Source organism: Vitis riparia, chromosome 18, assembly GCF_004353265.1.
Source record: "Vitis riparia cultivar Riparia Gloire de Montpellier isolate 1030 chromosome 18, EGFV_Vit.rip_1.0, whole genome shotgun sequence".
Taxonomy (NCBI): Eukaryota; Viridiplantae; Streptophyta; class Magnoliopsida; order Vitales; family Vitaceae; genus Vitis; species Vitis riparia.
The window spans coordinates 7,527,743-7,554,244 of record NC_048448.1 but is presented as its reverse complement, the minus strand read 5'-3'; the positions used below and the strand labels follow the sequence as shown (position 1 = coordinate 7,554,244).

General features: G+C 36.9%; 4 protein-coding genes across 13 annotated transcripts; 1 reads left to right on the top strand and 3 right to left on the bottom strand.

The window, feature by feature from the left end:
- Positions 1–2,227: 2,227 nt before the first annotated feature.
- On the bottom strand, positions 2,228–5,391 carry LOC117907026 (F-box/kelch-repeat protein At5g43190). Of its 2 annotated transcripts, none has more exons than XM_034820353.1 (2): positions 4,664–5,391; positions 2,228–3,615 (listed from the first exon to the last, which is right to left on the bottom strand). In XM_034820353.1, the coding sequence occupies exon 2, from the start codon at positions 3,557–3,559 to the stop codon at positions 2,435–2,437; it is 1,125 nt and encodes a 374-aa protein (XP_034676244.1). In that variant the 5' UTR covers positions 3,560–3,615; positions 4,664–5,391; the 3' UTR covers positions 2,228–2,434. The 2 variants fall into 2 exon arrangements, with proteins under 2 accessions (XP_034676244.1, XP_034676245.1); XM_034820354.1 differs by lacking the exon at positions 4,664–5,391 and having other exon boundaries at positions 2,228–3,307; positions 3,387–3,599.
- A 689-nt stretch (positions 5,392–6,080) lies between these two features.
- On the bottom strand, positions 6,081–11,657 carry LOC117907025 (WD repeat-containing protein ATCSA-1-like). Of its 2 annotated transcripts, XM_034820351.1 has the most exons (9): positions 11,362–11,652; positions 10,617–10,877; positions 10,321–10,480; positions 9,295–9,473; positions 8,188–8,437; positions 7,125–7,279; positions 6,936–7,025; positions 6,516–6,587; positions 6,081–6,393 (listed from the first exon to the last, which is right to left on the bottom strand). In XM_034820351.1, the coding sequence occupies exons 1-9, from the start codon at positions 11,509–11,511 to the stop codon at positions 6,334–6,336; spliced, it is 1,377 nt and encodes a 458-aa protein (XP_034676242.1). In that variant the 5' UTR covers positions 11,512–11,652; the 3' UTR covers positions 6,081–6,333. The 2 variants fall into 2 exon arrangements, with proteins under 2 accessions (XP_034676242.1, XP_034676243.1); XM_034820352.1 differs by lacking the exons at positions 6,081–6,393; positions 6,516–6,587 and adding an exon at positions 6,755–6,791 and having other exon boundaries at positions 11,362–11,657.
- A 3,299-nt stretch (positions 11,658–14,956) lies between these two features.
- Positions 14,957–19,725, top strand: LOC117906409 (protein NPGR1). 4 transcript variants are annotated; one of them, XM_034819417.1, is made up of 6 exons: positions 14,957–15,251; positions 16,055–16,330; positions 16,431–16,689; positions 17,162–18,372; positions 18,684–18,831; positions 18,940–19,725. In XM_034819417.1, exons 2-6 carry the CDS (start codon positions 16,139–16,141, stop codon positions 19,248–19,250), a joined length of 2,121 nt encoding a protein of 706 aa, XP_034675308.1. In that variant the 5' UTR covers positions 14,957–15,251; positions 16,055–16,138; the 3' UTR covers positions 19,251–19,725. The 4 variants fall into 4 exon arrangements, with proteins under 4 accessions (XP_034675308.1, XP_034675309.1, XP_034675310.1 ...); XM_034819418.1 differs by having other exon boundaries at positions 16,036–16,330; XM_034819419.1 differs by lacking the exon at positions 14,957–15,251 and adding an exon at positions 15,344–15,607.
- Positions 18,782–26,412, bottom strand: LOC117906410. 5 transcript variants are annotated; one of them, XR_004649810.1, is made up of 5 exons: positions 26,237–26,412; positions 25,715–25,820; positions 25,456–25,509; positions 20,015–20,112; positions 18,782–19,834 (listed from the first exon to the last, which is right to left on the bottom strand). XR_004649810.1 is itself a non-coding variant. In XM_034819421.1 (4 exons), the coding sequence occupies exons 1-3, from the start codon at positions 26,347–26,349 to the stop codon at positions 25,495–25,497; spliced, it is 234 nt and encodes a 77-aa protein (XP_034675312.1). In that variant the 5' UTR covers positions 26,350–26,411; the 3' UTR covers positions 19,929–20,112; positions 25,456–25,494. The 5 variants fall into 5 exon arrangements, 4 of the variants coding, with proteins under 4 accessions (XP_034675312.1, XP_034675313.1, XP_034675315.1 ...); XM_034819421.1 differs by lacking the exon at positions 18,782–19,834 and having other exon boundaries at positions 19,929–20,112; positions 26,237–26,411; XM_034819422.1 differs by lacking the exon at positions 18,782–19,834 and having other exon boundaries at positions 19,929–20,096; positions 26,237–26,411.
- Positions 26,413–26,502: the final 90 nt, after the last annotated feature.

The following is a 26,502-nucleotide window of genomic DNA, read 5'->3' as shown; positions in this document are numbered from 1 at the left end:
CCACAGGCGAAGTCTGGTCACCTCGCTCACAGTTAAGACCACCCATCGCCGTCAATGCAAAGCACTAATACAGAGCCTAAGCCTCTGGTGGAGTCGATTTCCACCGCTCAATATTTAGAATTAGATTCGCCACTCCATAGTCCTGCCAGAGGCACCTGGAAAATGCAGCCAACATGCTCTAAGCTGGAGTACAGATATAGCCCAATCCATACCATCTCCAACTCTACCCAACTTTGGATTGCCTCATCTGAACTTTATTCTCTCAAAACATTGTGGCTCAGGAAGCATCAAAGGTCACATCATTCTTACCATGTAACAACAGATTCTTGCCTTATTTGCACACATTGATGTAGCACCATATCATGCAACATCTTGCCATGGCCTTGTGCACGTGACACATAGTTCCTACATAGTATAATGCACACTTTAAGGGGGTGCCCCAGGTGTGTTTTGAAATCATAGGAAGGCCATATGGTCATTCCCCAACATCCGTCCTTTCTTAATGAGAGGTTTTAAGCAATTATGGTTCTAGTAAGGAGACACATCACATGTTCCTGCAGTTATATAATAAATTTTCCTAAATTCTAAGAAATTGATCTAAAGTTGTCGCCACTAAAAAAAAAATACTCAAAACACCCAAGGAAAAATAACATAAGTCCAGATCCAACACTTGGATATTTGGCCCATGACGACCAACCTAGGACCAGATGGGTGCCGGTGCCACCACATATATTTTTGCTTTCTCAAATAAAATTGTAAAAGCACTAACACACCACCCCTACCTGTAATAGTTGATGCCCGCCCTTGTCAACTTAGTTTGCAAGTACTGCCGAGCACTTCCCCAACTAAAATTTCTAGGTGACCCACTCCTATTGCTTTACTGACATGTTCAAAACTTTAAGGGGTGAAGTACTTAATTTTACTATGTAGAATATGTGAATTCAGTGAGCCTTGTCCACCGAAACCACAGGAGATTATAAGAGTTCATCCTGGCTTTAATTATGACTTGTGTTGCCAGCAGTCACTTGAAGTGTAGAAAACCTCTACTACATTCCCTTTTGCTTTTGTTTGCATCCCTTTGAACAGAAATGTTGTAGTTCATCCATGATCAACAGGCTTCTTCAAAGTGTGGCAGCAGTCCCACCTTGACCTGCAGGAGCCACTTAGCAGCCCAATATCAAATCATGGTCATCTAGTGTCACGGCAACCTGATTGGTTTCACCATCCCAATCACCAATCTACAAGGGAGCTTTGAGAACCTTTCCTCTGTTGGCCTTCTCCCCTGCCTACCTATTCATTGCCCTGACTATGTCATGACTCAAGATTCTCTCAGGCTTCTAAGGGCATTCTTAAGTCTTAAGCTGGTTTGAGTGCTTTGGAAATATCTAAGTCCTAGATATCATGTTCCCCTTCTTCTTTACAATCACAAATGTTTTGATATTGAGGCATTTGATGTTGCAAGTGTAGTTGACCAAAGAGCCAAAGGGCCTTAACTGCTGGTTTGATATTCCAGTTGAAGTAATTGCTGATTTGACATTCCAATTCACTCCCTAATTTCGAGCTACGAGAATTACACTTATCTAATATTGAGCACCAGATATTTAAGCAATGTCTAAGTCAATGCATGGATTTTTTGGCAACACTAGAGCAATACCAAAGTCGATGCATGAATCATGCATTTTCTTTCCAAGGTGTTAATGTTTTTCACAACTTCAGTACTCTATCTTATTTTATTACAAATCAAGAAAGAAGTATGGAAAAAACAATGATTTTGCAAACATTTTATAGTACAGTATTTCATCATTACCAGCTCGATAAAACAAGTAGGATGCTATCATCATTCATCAGCATGATAGTGCCACTAAAAATAATTAGATCTGGTGGCAGGGAAAAGTCTTCTAGTGATGACAATGCAGATAACGACCCTTTCCCTTTGATAATGTAGAAATAGAGAAAAAGGGCAAGATCAGCATGATTCGGCCAACTTATGAATGATTTCCAATTAGAATTCCAATCAATTATGTTAGTAAGAGTTGCAGAAGAGCTTTAATTTACTGAAGGGCTAGCCACAAGGAGGACAGATGGCAGACAACCACACTACATATACTCCCAGTTTAAATCTGATACAGTAGCAGAAAGCTCAATAGCAACCGCACAAATATAAAATCCCTGGGGCCCAAGTAGAAAGAAATGGGGCACACTACACAAATCTATAATTTAGAGAGAGTAAAATTAAAAAACAAGAATATCAATGACCATTGAATCATAAGTAACAATGAAAACAGAAATCTCTATAGCCTACTAATAGGATCTAAGAGTTTGGGCAAAACTCCATTCAACAAGTTATATGACATTGTTCCAGAAAAGGGTGGAGAGGGGGGCCACACAGAAGTTGAGGGATGAAGAAGAAAGAAAATAAAAAGGAAAAAAGCAATCAAACTTGAGCATATAATTCTGGAACAAAAGAAAACCACCTGAAACCACAGCTCCATTTGTCAGGCAATGAAGGGCATTTAGGCAGCCAATGCCAAGTCCTCCTAGCGACCTTGTAATACAAAATCTCGGGCCAAGTATAGCAGCATACGCAGATCGTCTCCTGGTGCCAAAAGCAATACACATGCTCGTAATTGTGATAACACACGGAAACCAATTTTTGGCACATGAATTCCGGCAGACTCTCCACCAGCACCCAATTCTCTCCTTCCAATTCCCACAATTTCATACTTTTGGAAATCCCATTCCTCCCAATCCCACCAACCAAATACAGCTTCCCTTCTCCATCGCTCACTAATTTCACAAACGTCAGCTCCCCCGGCAACTCCACAACCGATCTGTCCCACACCCCACTCTCCAAATCAAAACACGCTATGGAAAACGGCTCAGACGTACAAAAATACAGAACCCCATTACAGTAAACTCCTTGATGACAATTGTCGCTCAAAGTCGGATCGAAACCCTGGAATTCTCGCCATGAATGAACCCCGGAATCATACACCCAAGCGTTGTTGGAAGAGGACCCAGAAGCGATCATGAAGATCTTGTACCCATTCGGGGCAGGAACCAAGGTCAGCATTTCAAAAGCAAAAGGGTATCCAGGGAATTGGAGGACTCTGGAGGATCCTACCAAGAGATTGCAGACCAGGAAAGAAGATGAGTTGGGTAAAGAGAAGCAGAGGAGTCCATTGGCGGCGGAGAGCAGCGTGATCGCGGTGGTGGCGGCGTAGGGTAAGAGAATAGAGCAGGTGAGAGATAAATTGCGCCAGTTTCCAATGGCTGAGTCATAGAGAGGGAGTCGGTGGCGGTAGAACTGTGGATGAGAAAGTAAGAGAAAAGATGAGAGAGCGGGTGAAGAAGAAGAAGAAGAAGAAGAAGGAGAAGGAGAATACTTGGCCAGGAATGAAGGAGAGTAAATTAAAGATTTGAAGCGTTTGCAGGTACAAAGGAGATTGAAGAAGCTTTTGAGAGGGAGAAAAGATAGCACATGTTCCAGAAGCTCCACCGGCAAGTGGCACCATATTCCGGGATCCATCTCCTGCGACTTCCCCGCCCTCGCAGCCATGTCTGTGAGGTAGATGCTTCCACGGTTACACCATGAGAAGCCTATATCGATTTGCCCTTATAAATAAATAAATAAATAAAGACTCAATTAAAAGAATCCTATTAATCAAATTTAAAAGAAAGGAATTCCATTTTACCTAGAAGGAATAAATTAAAATTAAAATCAAATGAGTTTTTTCTTTTGGATTTTGCCTAGAAAGGGTTTTAATTATTATAAGTTTATAACTATAATTGTTAAAATCATAAAAATAATAAGTTAAATAAGGAAAAATAAAAGAGACATAATCCATACAAACTTTATCCACCTTCGTCTTTTTCAATGTTGATATATAGGGGTATAATAAATCAAATTGAGACATATCCAATGAATTTACGTTTCTTATTAATTTTCTATATTTTTAATTTTTTTTAAATATTTTTATTATGATTTAAAATTTTAAAAATTTAATAATATTTTTACCCAACATTTTTTAGTTAATATTTCATATATTTTCAATGGTAGATTTTGGGATATAATATCATTTTTATCTTAAACAAATGTTGAACCTTGAAATACGAGATATTAAAATTTCATTAAATGCATCTTCTATTATTTTTATTTTATTTTTTATTTTTACTCAAAATAAAATGATGTATTGGATTATTTCAAACTGATAAGATTAATTTCATATGAATTAAATTAACCATATCCGGACAATGGATTTGATTACTTATGATAAAACTTTTTTATTAAAAATTATCAAAAATATTTGTTTAATAAAGGTAGTAATTATTCATAAGATTACGTTGACACGTAGGATTACATTTTATTTTATTTTATTTTTTATTTTAAAGAGAAAAAATAAAAAAAGCAGGAACCTGAGAATTATTATCAAATGGTTTTTTTTTTGTTTTTTCTACTTTCATCCTAAATCATTCCTATCCTAACATTGCAATAAATATTTTATCAGCACAAGAAACACCAAGACAGAAGAACTTTTGACTTCTATGGATAGACGAAAAAATTCTTTTCCCGCCTGAAATCAGATGGCGTGAGAGAGACGACTTTAACTCAGTCACTTGCCTTGCGGGTATTATTATAAACATTAGTATTTAAATAACATACCTTAATTGACCCAATCAGCAATTAGCCCATTCATATTTGAGGAAGCTAATTTCTAGAAAGAATGGGCATGGGCCTATCATCCAGAGTTGAAAGTGTGCAGGAAACAAGCTGAATTTGAGGAAAAAAGAGATGTTGGAATTAGAATAACAGAGCGGGTCAATCACGCATCCTGCATCCACCATGTTACTTATTAAAACATCTCTAATTTCCTACTCGATCCTACAGCCTACAAGTCCAAGGCGGCAAGCACACGAAAACATAAAATCCTGATTATAAACAAGGGTCACTCTCTCACTCAAGGAAGGAAAAGTTGCCTGAAAGAGAGAGCAAGTTCGAAGGGCTTAGGTTATTCCGCAACTGCACCGTCCCCACATAACTCCAACGGTCAGAAGTCAGCATGGCCTCCATAGTACCCACATCGAATGAATGTATCTTCGTTTCGATTTGGGATATGGATAGGCCAGTTGTTTTGATCGTAATAGTTCATATTCTCTCTACTCATAACTTCTGTCTTTTTTCGGCCTACTCAAGTCCAAACCATTGGGACCCCTTAGAGGTTCTAACCAGGGAGCACACAGATCCCAAGAACGCGTAGTTTATCCTCCAAAATGACTTCGATATTTACCTAAACCAATAGGTCCTTGAGTGGATTCCACGTTAGCCCCAAGATGCTGGTCTTTAACTAGAAAAGTACATGCTTGAGCTTGAGACGCTTTGGGTCTAGTTGGCCTGTAAAACTCAGTAGGATAAACGGTATTATTGAACCAGACAAAGCAACAAGCAATGAAACCAAAAAAAATTTCCATAGCTTGAAACTGATTTACAAATCATTTTCCTCCCATATATAAAATATCTTCCTTTTCCTATTCCGGTCTACCCTAAAAGGCACACTAGACTTGTCTTTCTTACCGTGCTTCCCACTCTTATCATGTGATCAATTAAGAGGCAAACTATGGGCTACACTTAGAAGTTAGGTTGCCAAATTATGAGAAAAAATTGGCTACGGCTCTATTTAGATAAGCTTTGCGTCTGATGACATTAAAATGGAATTTAGAAACCAAAGAAATTAGTAAGGCAAGAAGTTCTAGAACCCATAGCCCAAACCCTTGCCCTACAATGTCAAAAACCATTAAACACCAAGGCTACTTATCTTAAACTAGGAGCTGTCAGCTATTACCGCACACTACAAATCCAAAATCCGATACTGAATGGGCTGAATTCCTCTACTAAGTCTAGTTACTTAACACATTCCTGGGGGAGCTTACTAGAATTCTTATATAATAAGATATCTTGACTATAAAATTTATTTGGTGGCTGTCATCATCAGACACTTGAAATCCTAAATTCAAAATAAAATGTCCCCTCCATAAAATCTTAAACCTACCTCTACAAAAAAAAAATTAAAATTGTGTGCAAATTTTCAGGCATTGTAACTTGATTAGTACAAGTCATGGAAACATGATAGTCCTAAATTTAACACAAAATCATTACAAAGGAGAAGCTAGATTTTGCCATTCTGACATTCTGATAGGGAATTTATTAGAATCAAATATCCAAAGCAACCAAACAACAACAAAATACATACAAAAAGCGGCGATAAATATACAAGATTTAAGAGGTTAAGTTACATGTAAAAGGAAAACCCACATAATCTCAGGTAGCAAGGAATGTCAATCGCTCCAATTATCCTGATCCTGTGCATGAATCGACTCTTTCCTGCTGCCATGATCCTGCATGTACTTCCAAACAAAGTAAGATGCCAGCTCAGAAAGCTCTTAACATTTAATCATATAAACATCAGTAAACTAAATGCATACAAGGACAGAATAATATACAAATTCAAAGGGTGTACCATTTCATCAAAATTCAATCTAGATGGTGACCAAACAAGAATTTGTCTATCATTGCCGCCTGTATATAATTCCTGTAAGAGCAACAGAGACAAAACATTGAATGTTCATGACTGAAAAAAGATCAATGAAACAGTTTCTGGTTTTTATTATGCATAGAGAAATGTAGAGCATCAGACCTAATTTACTAGATAAAAACTAAATAAGAAAAAACTGATTACCATCCTTTCACTTTGCATCATTGTCATGTAATTCCTTGGGCATTAAGCATCAAAAATCTGTTTTTTGATAAAATCATTCAAAAGGTTGTTTTGAAAAAAATCAGACAACATGGCCTGACTGACTGCCAACTTCACCGCATGATCTAGTTCATAAGCATTAACCAAAGAACACAAGAAAAATGGAGAGAATATTGTTTTTACCTGATCCTGCAAGCTTAACCAGCAACAATTCACATATTCGTAGTGGCCACGAAATGTCATGGCTGTCTTACCTGACCAGACATCAAATGCCTAAAAAAACAGAAAATAAGTCAAGGCTCACTATAGATGGTGTATGTTTCCTCTTGCTTGTAAATTAAACATGCTAGCAGTACAGGGAAGATGTTTTACTTTTACGGCTGTCATGCAAGGAACAAAGACAAGTGCTGAATCATTAGTTATAGCCAACTGCATTGCTTTGCTGGTTTGTAGCCGCACAGTTTCAAAGTTCACTAGTGTGTTGCAGCCGGACATAATATCCCACAACCTTAATCTTGAATCAGAACCTAAACCTCAAAAGTGGAGAAGGATAACAATAGTCATTAAGAAGACCAACAATCATGCTAAATCAGGAATGCTCCACAATCTAAAAGGCAACTCAGGTAGGCTCTAAGGCCCATAGTTCTAATAAGAATATTAACAGATAACCAATTAGGATTTGTTACTGCTGATTGAATAGCATCTCAATGGCTATGACAGACCTCATCATGACAACTACTATTCCACTCACCCATCAAGAAAAAGGTTTTAAAAAATAGCTTCAGTACTATTTAAATAATATTTTCTTTCTATTAAACATAAAAATGATTACACGATCAGAATAACATGCTACTACTTACATATTAACCAGTTGAAAATGAGTGAATTTCATTAGTGTCTTTAACAGGATTAAAGATCAAGGTCCTCACCATTATTGAAGATTGCAACATCATTCTTAGAACAAAAAGAACTACAAGTAAAAAAAAAAAATAGTCAAATTGATTGGCCAGAGGGATTTCCTAACTGCAGCATCATGTAAAGAGCATTTGCGCAACAAGCACCTCTACGTCTCTTTAAGCTTTCAGACTGTCCTCATGTTCTATCTAAATGCGCGTTTTTAACAGGATTAACGATCAAGGTCCTCACCATTATTGAAGATTGCAACATCATTCTTAGAACAATAAGAACTACAATTAAAAAAAAAATAGTCAAATTGATTGGCCAGAGGGATTTCCTAACTGCAGCATCACGTAAAGAGCATTTGCGCAACAAGCACCTCTACGTCTCTTTAAGTTTTCAGACCGTCCTCATGTTCTATCTAAATGCCACTTATGTAGAGGCAACCTTAGACCTCAACTCATGGGATTTTCATGTCAAATGTACTTGATGCATCTATAATCAATAAGATAAATTAGAAAATGGAAAGAATCTCAACCTGCACTCAGAAGATACATGCCATCGTCAGTTACTTTTAATCCAGTAACAGCACCATAATGAGAAGTGGCACGGTCCTGACTAGATAACATCCCTGGATGTAGTCTCTGCCTGACCAATCCCTTGGCTTGACTTGAAGTTCTACCAGTAGCTGACTGTTTTGAACCATTCCCATAAGCAAATTTCCTTTGTGGTGCACGGGATCTAACATTTACACTTTGGCTTGCTGGCAAGGACTTTGACATTGGAGCCTGAGTAAGAATACAGAGGATATCATCAGTGAAAAAGACCAGGAAAATTTTATATGATAAGTCAGTCATGTCTTATGGCCACTATCGAATTACTCAGATGCTATGCATTTGCAAGGAGTTTAACAATTTAAGGAGAGTGGCTTGACCCCTGTTTTACTGTGTAAGACATGCAGACCCACTTCCATGCCCATACTCACATTCTGTTTCTTCAGCAATCCTTTGTGTTAGAAACTGTGTTCCTGTTGAAAGGTGATATCTATTAAAACTGATTTTTTTTCTTTTTTCTCTTTGATAGGTAAGACTTTGTTATTTTTAAGGTTTTCTTTTTTCTTTTCTTTTCTTTTTTTTTTTCTTCTGAGAATCAAACCTAGAACCTCCCACATCCCCACCCCATCTCCTTGCCACTTGAGTCAGACCTCAAGGGCATTAGAGCTGATAAAATCACAATGAATAACAAATAAATAGAAAGAATTCCTGGAAAGCCCATGAATGCCTTCTCAGCACCAAGTGGTTTTGCAGCAACAGCACATAATAATCAAACATATAAACATATATGGAAGTGTGTTCACTCATATGAAACTGGTTTCAGGACAAGAAACTATGAATGACCAATTCATTGTTTACATGTGTTCAACAACATAGAGAACTGTACATAGGAACGCATAATCTATTTAGAAAATGTAAGTGTTCAAGGCTGTTCCCCTAGTAAATTCAATGCAGTATTCCAGATTTGTATTGCATTCAAACAGTGAGAAATTTGACATGATTTTACAATAACGAGAAATCTGTGATAATAATATGTTATAACATTATCAAGCAACAAATGGATTTAAGGCTGAAAAGACAAGGAAGGAAACCTTATTCGCAGTAGAGCGTTCAAGGAGAGGTGGGCGTCTACCAAGCTGTGATTGGGACTGATCTAAAACAAGAAAACATCCAGCACGTCTGATGTCCCAAAATCGTATTGCACCATCACATCCCCCAGTTACCAAAACCCACTCACTAGAAGTAGACCATTCAACTGTCATTACACCATCTGCAATCATGGAAACATAATAATGCAATCAGAGGGAGCTAAAAGTACAGTCCCAGAATTGCTGTCTGTGAATGTGACGGGTTAGGAGGGGTGTGTGTTTCGATATTGGATGGGTCCCAACTCCAGCAGTGCATGCTATCTAGACACTTAGCTTATCGGAGCTAATAAAATATAATAAAATAACCATTTCCTGCTCATAAAAAATTCTTCTAAAATGGATTTCTTAATCATCAAAAGAAAGAGTCCCCTAATATGTGATGTTCTATCATCAATCTAAAATCCACATGTCTAAATGTCATGCCAACCTGAGGGTATCAAAAATAGAGTTTGTACTTTTCTGTCTAACTTTAAAAAGCTTGGTATGACTAAAATAGAAGGGTGCATCAGTAGAGGAATTCTCCAAACTCTTAGCAGCTACTGCATAGTACATGTTTGTGCATCTAATCCAAACATCCTTAAAGTTAGTTATACCAAACTGAATGATCATCCTATTTATTAAAGAAAAGCCTTTGAGTCCTTTTAATGCCTCTCACTGGTTCATATTTCTATAACCACCTTCTGATTAAAAAAATATTTCTATAACCAGCCTTGTGGTTGTGGTACTCTAAAAGTTGTTTATATTTGTCATCACTTGCTATGTCTCAAAATGAGCAGAATATGAAATTTCAATTTCTATTTCAGACCATCTAGTACAAATTCCAAACGAAGACCAGTGCAATTCTTGAGATAACCAGACCAATGGAATCATCAAATACTCAATTGGCCCAAACTGGCTGTTTGTAAAAATTACTTGAACCAACACAACTCAAAAAGCAAATTGATTTATAACACTGAACCACAAACATACCACGATGACCAGATAAAGTGTGAGCAAAAGCTCCTGAAGCAATATCACAAAGGCGAACTTGAACATCTTCGGTTCCAGCAGCAATAAGCATGTGAGCTGTCGCCAGTGAAGACATTGCAGTCCTATAAATCTTTCCAGGCATTTTAAAATTCACCACTACCTATAAAATAAAATAAAACAAATTAAAAACTATCAAAACCTGAGAATGACGTGAAAATTGTGGAGCATGGAAGAATGGGTCTAGAAGGATGTGTAAATTGTGGAGCACGGAGAGATGAGTGTAGAAGGATGAATACCTGTGTGGTATTTGTATCCCAAACATTGATGTAATGATCATATGAACCCGTGATGAACAGCCCTGTGTCAATGGGATACCATATGGCTGAGGATATAGCATACTTGTGTCCATGCTCATGTTGCTTGTCAACAACAAAAATGCTCTTGTGTTTTGCAACCAGACTACCCCCCTCATATTCTGTGGCACGTTGAATATCATAAACAGCAGCTGATGCATCTGATGCACCGGATAATAAATACCGCCCCTCTGTCAAATCAACCTGATTCCGTGAACAAAAGAGGTAGCCGCAAAAATTTCTTAAGATATGCCAATTTACTGTCCAGAGAAATGCTTCTACACAATAAACAAGGGAACTACATATAAATGCAACTAGTTTAAATTCATGAGAGACAAAAAAGAAAAGTTGGCAATCTGATGAATGCCATTGGGCCCCCTGTATAGCCTAGACCGACCATATTAAACCCAGGTATTTGTTTTTCAAGTTTTCACTGAAACAATCAAGTAATGCGTGCTTTCAGTTTATCCAAGTGAGAGTTTGAGACTACTTTCTTGGTTGAAAAATGGACGCTTTGTACCAGCAATAAACAAAGCTTCAAGAACCATTTATCGTTTGCAGAATTCATTGATTCGAAAGAAAATTTAAAAAATGTTTTGAAAGATGGACATCAACGATGGTATCAACACCAGGATTACCCTAACACAGCAGTGAGGAAAGAAATGAGACAGAGAGAAAGAGATGGAACCTGAAGGGAGTTAACAGCGCCTCTGTGAGGAGAGACGATCTCTTTATAATTAGAAAGTTGAAGAGAAGCGATGCGATCGGATGTAATGCGATTGGAAAAGGAATAAGGGCGGAGTTTACCCGCTTCTCTATCTCCCAAATCCTTCCACATTTTGGGTGCATCTTCGACCTCAGCAACCCCCCGAACCCTATTCCTCTCTCGCTCCACCAACCCCTACCCCTCACTCCTCTGTTTCCTTCTCTTCTCTCTTTTTCTCTTCGACGTTTCTTATTCTCGGATCAACCACTGATACCTCCGCTGCGGATTTGGGGGTTTTGGTTCCTTCTATAAAAAACGCACCGTTTTGAAGCAGCTCGCACACGGAACTGGGGGTGTACATTGGGCCGTAGGCCCTAAGCCCAGACCATGCCCGCCTGAAAATTTCAGCCCGGCCCCAAAATATCCTTCATGACATGAGATTTGAATTTTGAACCCCAAATGCCAAGAGCGGGGTATATATTTTGTATAAGAGTTTATATACCTTATATAAAAGTTCATATTTTTAAATAAATTAACATGAAATATATTTAAATGAAGCCAAAAAATTTCATTATTGTTATTTATAATCTCAATTATATTTATTGATATTTAAGTTATATTCAGAATTGGGAGTAAGCATTAAATTCTTGAATCGAACTAAAAGTCTATATGAGCATAACGAGTGATGATTTGTGCTCAACTCGAACTCATACCAAAATCACTACTCGTGATAATGAACTACCCAAATTCATTTAATCCGGTCAATATTTTTAATTCATTAAGAAAAAAAAAAAAAAAAAAGGGAAAGCAACATTAACCCTACCTCACGTTTGATTCATAAAATATATGTATTTGATATCAACCCCCCAACCCACCATTAACCATGCACTACCGAACTTGCATATGGTTGGCATAGTTTTTTACTCTTTATCGATGAATGTTTCAACTAACTTGTAACAACTCATCATTAAAAAGTAAAATAAAAATAAACCTATTAAAATATATATATATATATATATATATATATATATATATATATATTGTGTTTTTTTCTATATTAATTTTAAATTTTGTTTAAGTAAAATGATCCAAACACCTATTGGAGTTCTCCAAAGCCAATTCAAATATGGCTCTTACTTGTACATAAAGTTATTCTTAGAAAGACAAAATTTAATATTTTATATTTTATCATATGGTCAAATTAAAATAATTATGTACCAACAAAAGACCCAAATGTTCGCAATTAATTTGAATTGTGACTATAAAAGCCATCACATGATTTTATTTATTTTTGCTAATAAAATAATATCATGTGTAACGTGGGTCCCTTATAAAGTATATTTTGATATTAAAATATAATTATTATAATATATTAAAAATATTAAGTTTAATAATTGAAGACGAGACTCTCCATTTCAAAGGTGTTTTAAAAAATAATAAAGAGAAATAATCTTTAAGAATTGATTTTAAAAATTGTTGTATGATATTTTATAAAATAAAATTTTATTTGAAAACTTTAAATCTTTTTCATTTTTTTATATTCTTAAATAATTTTTAAAATAATTTTAATCTATGTTAAACCTTATTAGATCATTTTTTATATTTTCAATTATTCTCCTTTCAAATATCCATTCATATTTTGTGTTTTTAAAATCTGAAAATAATAATTAATTTTTATATAAGATATAAATCAATAGTCCTTAAATATAATTTTGAATTAAAAAAAATAATATTTTAGAAGGTTACAATAGATTAAAAATTTTATGATATATATAAATTATCTTTTTAATCATATAAATATATTTTAAAGTATATATCTATACAGTTAGAAGTGGAGGACAACATTGCGTTGTATGAGGGTACGGGTTGTTACCATTCAATGTAACGAAAAAAAAAATTGTAAACCAAATAGGAAAATGTCGTTAGAGAGAAGAACTCTTTGAAGGATCGGTGGGAAAGGGCGTTGATTGTTAAAGAAATTTCAGGTGGTGCGCTGCCCAGAGTACAGTCAGAGAAGGGAAAGGGCAAATGGGCCCGTTTCAAACACCTTTTGGGTGGATTCCCCAGAGTTTGGCGATGCCACATTGCCAGCCTAAAAGCAATGCTCTAGTTGTCCTTGTGAACAACTTCCCAAATCCCATCACGGCAACCATGCTCCTATTTCTGTCCACCGAAGCCAAGTTATAAAAAGATTGAAGTTTCCAGGAATCATTAGATAAAAGGCTTTGGATTGCAGCTACATCAAAATTAGAACCTACTTTTTTTTTGAAGTTGCAGAGGTCCCCCAGAGACCAAACCATTAGTAACTCAACCATTAAGGAGCACCACCCCCCACACACCAGCATTTCGAGATGAGACACCACTTCTTCAATGCTTACAAATCAAGTTCCCACTTTTTCCTCTCACTCCACCCTTCCATACAGAACTAGTTTAACTTCTTTGCTAATTAAATAGTCTCACGTCATGTGTGATTCAGTAAGTGAAACGAGTTGGAACTTGGAAGTTAGTCCAAAAGTGATCAAAAAAGTTTTTGTAAGTAATCATATTTGCTTTTCACTTGCCTAACCTGACTCAAAATTTCAACTACTAATCATTTTTGAGAAGAAATTTCTGTAACTTACATTATAAAGAGGGATATAATGGTAAAAAATAAAAACGACAAAGGAACAAAAATTGAAGATACTTCAAATTTTTCCCTAGAAATTCACTTTCCGAGCTTCAAAATTAACTTACGCATCGAAGAGATCTACTCAAACCATACCCGGACTTACCTTTTTTGCAAGATCATTGCTTACAAAAGGCACCGAAGAGGATGGTCACAATTCACCCACACCTGTCTATCTCTCTCTATTCCCCTTGCATCAGAGGACAGAAAAAGAAGAAGAGAAGGGTGGTTTGGGAATGTGGTGGGTTTTCAAATTTTGAATTCAAATGGTGGGTGAAGACTGAAGAGTCTGAAGACCGGATGATATTTCCAGCCTTTGAGGTCACAAAAGTAAATATGAGTAGGGGTGCGTCCCATTTATTTATTTTAATGAAGGGTGGTGTGGTTGTGGCCCCAAAACGCAGCGTTGTAACGCAGCAAAGTGTAAGTGAAACAGCTGGTACCGTACATTATTTTTATGGTTTCATTTTGGTGTGGGTGTGTAAATAACGAAAGCAGCTCTGCAGCCTACAAGTCCATTACCTGAAGCAGACACACACCTCACTCACGTGCGTGGCTTTCCATATTTTCAGACCCCCTTTTCAGCTCTTTTTTTGGGTACACCGCTGCAGAGAGACTGATGGACGGATTGATACAGACGGATGAATGGGACCTTAATAAGCACTTAAGCTTTCACTATGAGATTGATTTGGAGTTTGCCCTCTGAAGAAAAATACTAATGTATGACATTTTTAATTATCCACTAAGATTTTGAGCACTTCTCACTCCTAGCTTAACCACCTTTTGGTTGTGCACATTGAAGGGTATTTTTGGAATTTCACTCCCTCGTTTGAAAAACTACCATGGACCATGGGGTGGTCCAATCACTTTCCGCATAAAGAGCAGAGCACAAAGCAAGAAGAGGGGGTGAGCAGAGAATCTACTGGCTTTCTGTCACTGTGCAGCCCCCCATTGCCTCCATAGTCCATACCCACATATGCAAAACCCTGTGTACTGGAAAAGTCAGCTTCCTAATAGAAAAGGGTGACCAATTGCTGAAGGCCCGTTTCCTAATCAGATCCCTAAATCTGTGTTTTCTTCTTATTACCGATTACTATCATTGGTTTTACTCTGTTTCTCTAAAAACAGAGAAAAACAGAGACACTGTGGAGAAGTTGCTTTCATGGCTTCTATGCAACGCCGTGTCTTCAGATTTTTTGGCCTTTCGGTAAGTCCAAGGCTCTTATCTCTTGTTTGTCTCGCCCTTTTCATATACTGCGCTTTGCTTTCTTCTTCTTCTTTCTCTTTTCTTTCTAGCCTTTCTTTTGTCTTCTTCTTCTTGTTGGTCTCTTGTGAAACTCTATTTTTGCCTTGAGCTCCGCACTCTCGTTTTTTTGTTTTGAAATTTTTATGGGGTTCTGGAGATTTCTCAAACTTGGTTCCTGTTACGTGCTTTGATTTCTGGGTTCTGTTGTTGGATGGGCCTTATTTAGGAGGGACTGTGCCGCTTTGCAGATCGCCATTGGTGCATTCTGATTCGAGACACTGTTTCATGACTAAGTGTATACTGTTCAGTTTCAAATGGTATGTTTGAAAAAGATTAGCCTCCGTTTGGCTGCCGAGAAAAGCGGGGAAAAGGAAAGAGAAAAATATTTTGAAACCCAACTTTTGAGCTGTCTTGGTTTCTGTGAAATGCAAAACTCTTTAAGACCAAGCCCAACGGGTTGCATTAGACCATCAGAGTGGTGTGATTTGTTTTCCGGGGTTTCCGAAACAAAAATTTCTCAATTCAGAATTTTAATTTTTTGTGTCTGCACATTTTCCCTGAAACCCAATGGAGCATTAAAATCTTTTTGGTTATTTTTTAGAAGATTTTATTCTCATATATTTCTTTGATTGGATGTTGGGGTACTCTCAGTGGCCATTGTTGCAGATCAATGTATCTGCAGAATGGTTTGAATGTGTTTATGTCTTGCAGATGGAAGTCTAAAGATGAAATGTGTTTTGCTCAGTGTTTTAATTCATTTCCAGGCATTTTGATGAAAGAACTTGCTGAAACCTGACAATCCTTCCTAGCCTTGAGAGAAAATTCCGAACTCTTTCATTTTGGTGAAAATGTTGTGTGCTTGCTCGGGAGAGCAATTCAAATTTGAAGATGCACCCCGGTCTCCAGAATCTCTGGCAACAAGAGATTTCTCGGCAAGCGGACTTTCATCCAGGACGGGGGATTGGGAGTCGAAATTTGAAGATACACAAGTTGATGAAGCTGAATCAACTCTAAGGGATGCTCTCTCCTTAAATTACGAGGTGGTTCACTTTCCCAAATCAAACTCGCTTGCATCATTGCTCTTTCTGCATTTTTTTTTTTAATATTGAATTTTGATTTAGTTTTTCATGTGAGTTTCAGGAAGCCAGAGCTTTACTGGGGCGCCTAGAGTACCAGAGAGGGAACTTTGATGCTGCTTTTCAGGTGTTTCATGGGATTGACATTAAAGGGTTAACTCCAAGGATGACCAGGGCTATTGTTGAACGGACTTGGCAAAGAAAACCACGTACCAAGGGAGATATTATATCTACCCAGGAAATGTCGATGCATTCTGTGAGCCTTCTTCTGGAGGCAATCTTACTCAAAGCAAAATCACTTGATGAACTGGGGAGAACTAGAGGTAATTCCTTTGTTCTCCCTTCTGCTGGCTTATTTACTGGATTAGGATTGTGTCATGATTCCCAGGAAATCTTCACTTTCTAAAGTTTCTAATGCTATGTTTGGCTCCGGAGAAAAATAGTAACACAATTTTTTTTTAAGGAAATTGATTTTAATACAAAGAAATGAAATGAGTTTGAAGAAGCATGTAAAAGTAATTTATTAATTTCAAATTTATTTTTTATTTTCCTACATTTTTCTTTTCTTCACACGTTTTCCAAGAACCAAACATGGGTAATGTTCTGTTTTGAAGCTCGATGATTCATAGTATATTTTGATTAATTTATTGATTGAACGTGATGAATTTTTAGAAACCTAGTTTTGGGAATTTCAATTAGACCCATTAAAGGAGGTTTGCAGTGACCTTAATGTAGATGGGATGCTTTTGTAACTCCAAATTATTTTCTCATACCTTTTGATTTTTAATTTTTCAGAGGCTGCAAAAGAGTGCAAAATAATTCTGGACACTGTTGAATCAGCACTGCCCAATGGAATGCCAGAGGGCATTGGTGAAGACTGCAAATTGCAGGAGATGTTTCACAAAGCATTAGAGCTGCTCCCAAAGCTGTGGACAAAGGCAGGCTGTCTTGATGAATCGATTGCTGCATATCGTCGAGCTCTAGTAAGGCCCTGGAATTTGGATCCTCGGAGGTTGGCCAGTGTACAAAAGGATTTGGCTGCCATATTACTGTATGGTGGTGTTGAAACAAGCCTTCCTCCTCAATTGCAAGTATGGGGTGCAACTACTCCTAAAAATAACATAGAGGAAGCGATACTTCTATTGTTTATACTCATGAGGAAGGTAGCTTCCCGTGAAATAGATTGGGACCCAGAAATTATGGATCATCTAGCTTATGCACTCACAATTTCTGGGCAGTTTGAGTTTTTGGCAGAGTATGTGGAGCAGGCCCTTCCTGGTGTCTATAACCGAGCTGAAAGGTGGTATTTTCTTGCTCTTTGTTACAGTGCCGCAGGTCAGAATGAAGCAGCATTGAACCTTCTAAAGAAGGTTTCCGGTTGTTCTGAAGCAAAGCACAAACCTCATTTGCCTTCTTTTTTGTTGGGAGCCAAATTGTGTTCACAAGATCCGAAGCATGCTCATGAAGGGATAAATTTTGCTCGTAGAGTGATTAGTTCCCATGATCAAACCAAGCATTTCATGGGTGAGACACATAAATTCCTTGGTATTTGCTATGGGAATGCAGCAAGAGCTTGTGTGTTGGATTCTGAAAGAGTTGCCCTGCAGACAGATTCTTTGAACTCTCTGAACCAGGCGTCTCTTATTGGGCATAAGGATCCAGAATTAATATTTAGCCTGGCTTTGGAAAATGCTGTGCAAAGAAATCTAGATGCAGCTTTTAGCAATGCAATTATGTACTCAGATATGGTGGCTGGGAGTTCAGGAAGAGGTTGGAAGCTGCTGGCTCTTGTAGTATCTGCAGAGCAACGGTTCAAAGATGCTGAAACCATAGTTGATCTTGCTTTGGATGAGGCTGGAAGGATTGATCAGTTAGAGCTTCTTAGGCTGAAAGCTGTGCTTCAAATTGCTCAGGAGCAGCCCAAACAAGCAATAGAGACGTATAGAATTTTGCTAGCCCTGATTCAAGCACAGAGGGAGGTTCAAGCCAATAAATTTCATTCAGAGGTGTGTATAAATACTATACAATTTTGTGTTTACTGCTTCGAGCAATTTCATTGATTTGAATCCCCTACAGAAGAAGACACTTTCTGGAGGTTAAACTCATTTGTTTGATCTTATATTTTATTCCACTAATACAACATGGATACCAAATGGGTAATTAGAAGTCATTCTTAAAAGTTTCTTTCTTGCACTATCTAGTATGAACCTGTCATAAAACAAATAAGGATCCCCCTGCTGATTAACTTGTGTTGTTTGGTTTATATCCCTATACCCGCTCTAAGGTTAAATTATTTAATCATTCTCCACTTTCACAGGTATCAGCAGAAAGAAACTTGGAAACACAAACATGGCAGGATTTGGCTAACATCTATACGAAACTGGGATTGTGGTCTGATGCAGCAATTTGTTTGGATAAAGCAAAGTCCATTGAATTTTATTCTTCTAGAAGTTGGCATAAAACAGGTTGGACCTTAGTCCCCCTAGTAGAAAAAGTTTGTGTTTCAATGTTGTTCATAAGCCTGTAATTTCAAAATTCCCAGTCTATGTCTAATGTTTATAATACATTTGCAGGTATTTCGTTAGAAGCTCAATCACTGTACAAGGAAGCCCTTGTGTCCTTTTCAGTTTCTCTGTCAATAGAACCAGATTATGTTCCGAGCATTGTTTCAACTGCAGAAGTACTGATGAAATTTGGTAAACCATCCCTCCCAATCGCAAGAAGCTTTTTGATGAATGCCTTACGATTAGAACCCACGAATCACGAGGCATGGTTGAACCTTGGATTGGTTTCAAAGATGGAAGGCTCCTTACAACAAGCAGCAGACTACTTCCAGGCAGCATATGAGCTCAAGTTGTCAGCGCCAATTCAAAGCTTTGTATGATCAGTTTTCCTCTCAGTTGAAGCAAGCAAAGTATTAGAATAAAGTACCTGTATGCCATAACTCTAGGAGCATCCAATGGCCAACAGGGTTGAGCTGGTTTCTTTTCCAGAAATTCAGAGCATGAAGGCAAACCGGCTAATGCCTGTCTTGTTCATCATTGCTTGGAAATGGATTCCTTAGATTGGCATAGACCAAACCTGAATACTCATTTGTAAATTGTCAAAAATTGAAATATACAAGGATTTTCATTGAGGTGATTGGCTTCCCCAAGATCAGAGGGATAAATTTACAGGATGAAAGTGAATGTTGGCCCTGTGTTTGTTCCTGGTTCCTGCCATGAGGATGATGTATGCACAAACCATCTTGTAAACATTGTAACAAGATATTCACTTTCATGCAGTAAATTGGATTGTAGGATGTTTTTCTCGCAACTAAAAATAGAATGTTGATGTGCTGAGCGAATCTGTTGGTTGTAGAAGCAGTTTATGAATGGTAGTATAAAATTCGTTCAATTTAACGGCCATCTTTATGATCAAATGTCGTAATGCTGAGTGGAATAGTTGCTGGAACCTATGCGTCTTCTCCTTTACAATCATTTCAAATATGTGAGTTGAAGAATGAAAAAACAAGCTGCAAGGAAAGGCATGTGTGGTGAAAAAAAAAAAAAGATGTTTCGGATGTGAAAAATACCAGAGAAGGAATATTGCATAAGATTAAATCAATTTTATTTCCTGTTTTATTGACAGATAATCACAATATATTACATGGTAAACTGTGATCGCTGTCTTCTTGGGAGATCTTGACTGCTCGCTTCCAGGACGACAACGCAGAGATTAAGATTGGATCCTACAGTAAAGAATCCCTTCACAACAAAAATGAGCAAGTCAGTAAACCCTTATCTATAGCTTCAGAGGAAAAAAAAAAAATTAGAACTTGTGGGGAAATCATGTTCATCAGCTGACTTCAATTTAATTTCCCACAACTTGGCTTCAGGATTCTCTTCTTTTGCGCTAAAAAATCTTAGACAAAAAGAAGAAATCCATTATGTTTAAAAAAGAACACACTAGTGTAAAAAAGTAATATCTTCAGACATTGTTTTCAGTAGAAAATTAAATCAACGCCCAACGACCCCACACACACAATGGCCTAACGTGGTAGGAACACCTTTAGCTTTTACACTAACGGTCCTAAGTCCAGGGAGAGGTGATTGTGGAGGTGATTCTGGCAGGTGTTGCAGTTTGTAAACATGAATAATCAACATTTCATGCACCTCTATAAGAATTCATAAAAGGGTCCCCTAGAATGTGACTTCCATTTTCTTCTCCAATTTGTAAGGAAGTGAGGGGTTAACATATTTAAATTGAAGCATATTCGAAAAGGAACAGGTTAATGAGTTAGAGATCAAATGTATTGGATGATTTTGGGGTAGGCCCATTGAGGATGGCACATTTGATATTGATTTTTAATGGCTCACTTTCAGATGTTCATGGGGTAAAAAGGAGGTGAAAACTTATAACCTTACTTCAGTAATTTTTCAATCTTCAAAATAGCCCTCTCAAAATTTGTAGCAAAAAGGAAATGATAACTGCTTCTTTCGTTTGGAATAAGTATTAATTGTTAACTTCTCCCTTCTAATTTTTTTGGTAAGCAAATGATAATATATTAAAAGCGCCAAACAAAAAGAGGCACATATAGAGTACACAGGAAGTATAAATCTAAGAACAAAAAAAGAAACAACCAACAATTACAATCTCAATCTATTACTTAGTGCACAACCACTCAACAAAATCTATCCAGGATGGGGAACCAGCTTGAACATCATCCCGAAGAGACCTGCGATACCACACGTATAGGTTAGAAATAAGGGACTTCTTAGGAGATTTATTTGTGTGGTGTATCCCTTCAAAAGTTCATCGGTTACCTTCCTTCCAAATTGTCTAGAATAGGCAAAGATAAGGTATTCTGCAAGCCTCTATTCTCTCTTCTACAGAATCTTATGATACTCAATTTGATCCTGAACAACCTCTATTAATCTAAATAAGATTCCCAATTTTGGCATCCTTAGTTTTATAAAACTTGCCCAATAAAATACGTTGAAGAGGAAGAAATTCTTCTCAAAGAGTCATAAGTTACAAATGAAGTTACTAGGATATTGATAAGAATATAATAGTATGAAAAAAAAGGGAAATAAATCTCTGTATTACAGATGTTTGCAGATAATATTCTTGCAATATCTCTTACAATCTTGCCCCTCAAGCTGGAGAGTATATATTAATAACTTTCAGCTTGTCACAAATGAAATTAAGGGCCTCTTTTGGAAGGGCTTTGGTGAATATGTCTACTAGTTGGTTCTTTGCTGATAAAACTGTAGTAGCGATTTTGTTTGCATCCACTTTTGAGCAAATGAAGTGACAATCCACTTTGATGTGTTCTGTCCATTCATGAAAATTAGGATTGCTAGTAATATGGATTACTAGTTGACTGTCGTAGTATAGGGGAGGCAGATTTGGTATCAATACGCCAATTTTTGGCAAAATGATTTTCAACCAAGTGAATTCACCATACTATATTTGCCATTGCTAGAGCGTCTGCCTCTAAACTAGAAAAAGTTACAACTGATTGTTTCTTTCTTTTTCTACCTGTTAAAAAAAATTGTTTCTTTCTTTTCAAGTTACAAGATTACCTCCAATAAAAATGCAGCGACCAGTAGTTGATTTCTATCATAGGAAGATCCTGATCCATCAGAATCAGGGTATCCTTTAATATGAAGATGTCCTCAGGATCGATATTGAAGACCATGACCAAGAGTTTCCTTGAGATATTTCAAAATTCATGACTGCATGTAAGTGAGGAACCTATGAAGTGGTCATAAATTAGTTAATAATGCTGAGCAGCCACTAAGTCATTATGATTCAAATTTTTATTGATTTCTACAAATGTAGCAATAGGTTTAGCACCAAGGTAGCATGTATCTCTCATGATGACAAGAGTGTACTTACTTTGAGACAAGGAAATACCTTTTTGATCTTTAACTTCAATGTCCAAAAAATAATGAAGCTTACCAAGATCTTTAGCGTGGAAGTTGGTACTAAGGTCATGAATCAAAGTATCAATACCCTTATGGTCACCCGCAATTGTAATATATCTCATATACATGTAAGACCAAGATTACAAAGTCATGACATATTCTTCTGAAAAACAATATATCAACTTAACTTCTGTCATGCCCAATGTTTTAAAAACCAGACTGGACCAGCCGGTCCAACCCGTCAAACTGTGGACCAGAGACTAGCTTGGTTTGGTTTACACATTGAGCCAAGGAACCCCCTGAGCCGGGGTTGAGCTGGACTAACCGGCAGTTCAACAGCCAAACCAATGAACCATTCGGCCAGTTCCGGTTTCCTCAGTCAATTTCTTTTGGGCTTCAATATGGGCCTCTTCTAATTTTTGGATTTTGGCAAAAGGGTGGTTGGGCTTCAATGTGGTCTTTAATGGCCCATTGCAACACAGTAGCAAAGAAGCTGAACTTTAAATTTGAAGGGTTTCCAATGTGGCATCTCAAAAATATCATAAATCTATGATGTGCAGGCTTGAATCATTGACCAAAAGTTCAGAGAAGTGATGATGCAACCACTAGACCAGGTGCTGGTTTTCTTAACAATTACATTATTAGCTAAGTTTATCATATTTATTTATGTAATAATAAATTTGAAAATAATATAAGTAAAATATCCTAATATCTTTTAAAATTATAAAATAATATGATATTTAACATGTAAATAAAATTAAATAATATAATTTTTCTTTCATTTCAATATATATGTTCATATTTATGTTTATCTATTATTTAATTCGAGAATATCAAATATGAAAAATAAATATTATTGATTTTAAGTTTTTATAATGATTTTAATTTTAATAAAATAAAAAATTATATATTTATGACGTCATCGGTTTGATCGCAGTTCAACCACCGGTCTGACCAATGAACGGTGAACAAGTAACTTTTTCGATTTAATAACCGGTCTGGTTTTGAAAACATTGGCCATGCCATGAGATACACTACTTCATTAAAATTTCAAACTATGCGCAGAGAGATTGTTTGAGTCTGTAAATACACTAGTATGGTCAACAAACAAACTCCTCTTTGGACTGAAATCTGAATGGTTGAACCATGAACCACGCACTTAGGAAGGTATTCTTGACATCAAGTTGACAAAGGGGTCAGTTTAGATTTGATGCCACAGATAGCATAATTAGTATGATAAAGGTTGTAGGTCTAGATGAATCCTTTGACCACCAAACGAGTCTTCAATCTATCAACAATACAATTAGGGTTGCATTTTATGGCAAAGAATCAACAATAACCAACAAGAGGATCCCATCTATAATTCCAAAGTAAAGCGTTCATTTCCTCTTCCATTTCTTTCCCCTAGTTAGGATGAGAAAGAGTTTTGTGTGAGACTTAGGAAGAGTAATAGAAGATAGGGAGGTAGAGAATGATTTGAAAGAGAAACAATCATAGGAGAAAAAATTGGTATAGGATGTTTAGTACAAGTGCAGTGACATTTACAGACAACAATAAGGGGATCAAAAGCAAGATTTGAAGACCCCAAGAAGACTGGTGGAGGTGACAACGGGCACTCTACTGCTTCTAGAGTAGAATGTTCACATTGTTTGCGAATATTAAATCTTTGATAAGAAGGCCACAAATGAATTTGGTCCTGTGAAATTCTTCTGCTAGCACTTCTGAATCTCTAAATCAAAAGTCAATGGCAGATAGATATTCAATCCTTCCTACATGCCATTTAGGTTTGAGTAATATTATTGAACTAATCTATTGACTGGTTAGCAAGAGAGATTTTGATATAGCTCTTAGATATGATAGATAATTTTTAAGCAAAAACTGAAAAAATACATCTCAGCCAATGCATTCTGAATCTATTAAGTAGAATTGAGCCAAACCATTAAATGCATCTCATCCTATGTTATCCCAAACCCAAGTCATCACTGTGCATCTGTTTTTTCCCTAACATTAATAACTTTGCATTTGCTTGGATATGAGAAATCCTACAACACACTTTCAATAAGACTCCACTGCCCAAAACCATGCATACAGTTAGGTCCATTTAATTTAGCATTTGTCATAGATTCATAGTAGAGGGAGTATTTGTTTAGCATCTTGTCACCTATGATGTCCAAGAAAGAAATCGAGTTTCAAGATTTGAGCAAGAGAACAAGACGCAAGATTAGACATCCAAAAGGCAGAAAAAAAAAAAAAGTGAAAAGTGTTTTAGGTCGTGGCCTTGAGATGTAGGCAGACAGCTAAGTATCAAGGAGGGATAACAACTTAAAAATGAGGGCTGAGTGAGGGGAAGAAGATGCTGGCACAATTAGGGAAGAAAAGTGGCAGCTCTAGCGCAACCATGCATTGATACTGTGTTGAAGGAAAAGAGAATTCATATCATATGGCCGTATTCTGTGAAAGAGGTTACAAGAATATTTATAAGTCAGTAACAATATGAAAAAAGAAAATAAATCTTTGAATTACAATGGTATACAGAGGAAAACATTCCTACAATATTTCCTACAATTTCTCTTACAATCTCAACAAAACAAAACCATGTCTGTATTAAATTTTAGTTGACTTAGGCTTTGTTGAGTTGTTCTTGTGGATCAATTGACAATATGGTTGATCTAGTTTAATTTTTACCAACTCTTTACAAAGTCAATAAAGAACAAGTGCCCATTATAGATGAAACAACATATCAAGAAGGTATGCTAGAAATTACAGACAATAATTTTGGCCCTGAAATTGAGGAGCATAGAATACCAGATATCTGAGTTCTTTTTCTAGGAAAAGACATTATAAGTTAATAATAATGAGGAACTGCCAAGGTTGATGGAAGATCAAGGCAATTCCTGTCTTTGTAATATACTAAAATTCAAATTTTGGAGGGCGATCCATGGAAATAATCAAAAGGATGACCAGATCATGAAGTTATGAGGCATATACAGAAATAAATAATTGCCATGAACATTAAATTAGATGAAGCGTGATCTTATATTATTTCTCTAACTTCTTAGTTACCATAAACAATTTACTACAGCATAATCTGCAGAAAAATAGACAATTAATGATATCATGACCTAAATTGAACAAATGAAAATAAGAGCATTACTAGGTTGAAATTCAGTGACTTACAATAAACAGTTGAAATTGAACGGCCAAAGGCTGAAACGCTCATCCCATCTGCCACTGCATCCACAGCACCAACCATAAAAAGGGCTAAACTGATGTGTATCTATTCCTTACCAATTTGGGCATGGTCCAAAAATCATATAAGGATTACAAGGGACCAGGGCTCCAAAAAAATGGGATTAGTGAAAAAATTGAAACTATTATATGAAAATTATGATAACAACGTATCTAGCATAACATGAAAGAAATATTCCCATCATACCTTGAGAACTGGCTCTCCTTTGTTAGAGCTAGCAGATTGTTTGGCCATGGCTGCTTGCTGTGCCCGTGCAGCTCTTCCTTGGGCAGATTGTTCAAATTGCTCTTGCCTGCAATTGCATTTCAGTACAAATCTTGAGTAATATGATAACACGCACTCCACGCTCTCAACAGTGACACTTTTGACAGTCAAGTTTATTTTGGAGGAAATAGTACCGAATTGCAACATGGATAATCTTGAATCCGCGTACTTATCACTCTATTGCACCAAATAGTTACAATTTTCAACCATTTCTTCTGCAATTTCCCTAGATCGTGATTTTATTTTCCTCCTAAAGAAAGATAGATAGGAATAAAACCAAATGTTCCCGTCATATTCTGATGGGCATTCTCCTTCGTGAATCCCGGGGAACCAACACAAATTGCGCTTCCCAAAATCGAGAATTAGGAAGATGAAAATCGATAGATACGAGAGCTATTGATAAAAGAATATGTAAATTAAAAGGAATGATCAAAAGAGAAAAACCTTTTCTGGGCGGCTTCGGCCGCTTTAGCACGAGCTTCTTCAGAGGCAATCCTCTCTTCCTCCAATCTCTCCTGCTTGCTCAAGCCACCGCCAAAGCAGTCACAAAACCCCATCTCTCCTTCCCTCTCTCAAAAATCTATTCGTTCATTCTCTCTTTTGACTTGCCTGTATTGGCTGTATCAGCTATTTATAGATCACTAGTTGGAAAACGCGTGTATACTCCCCGTCTAGATCAGTTGAATTCTGCCACGCCATTGGACTGGGGG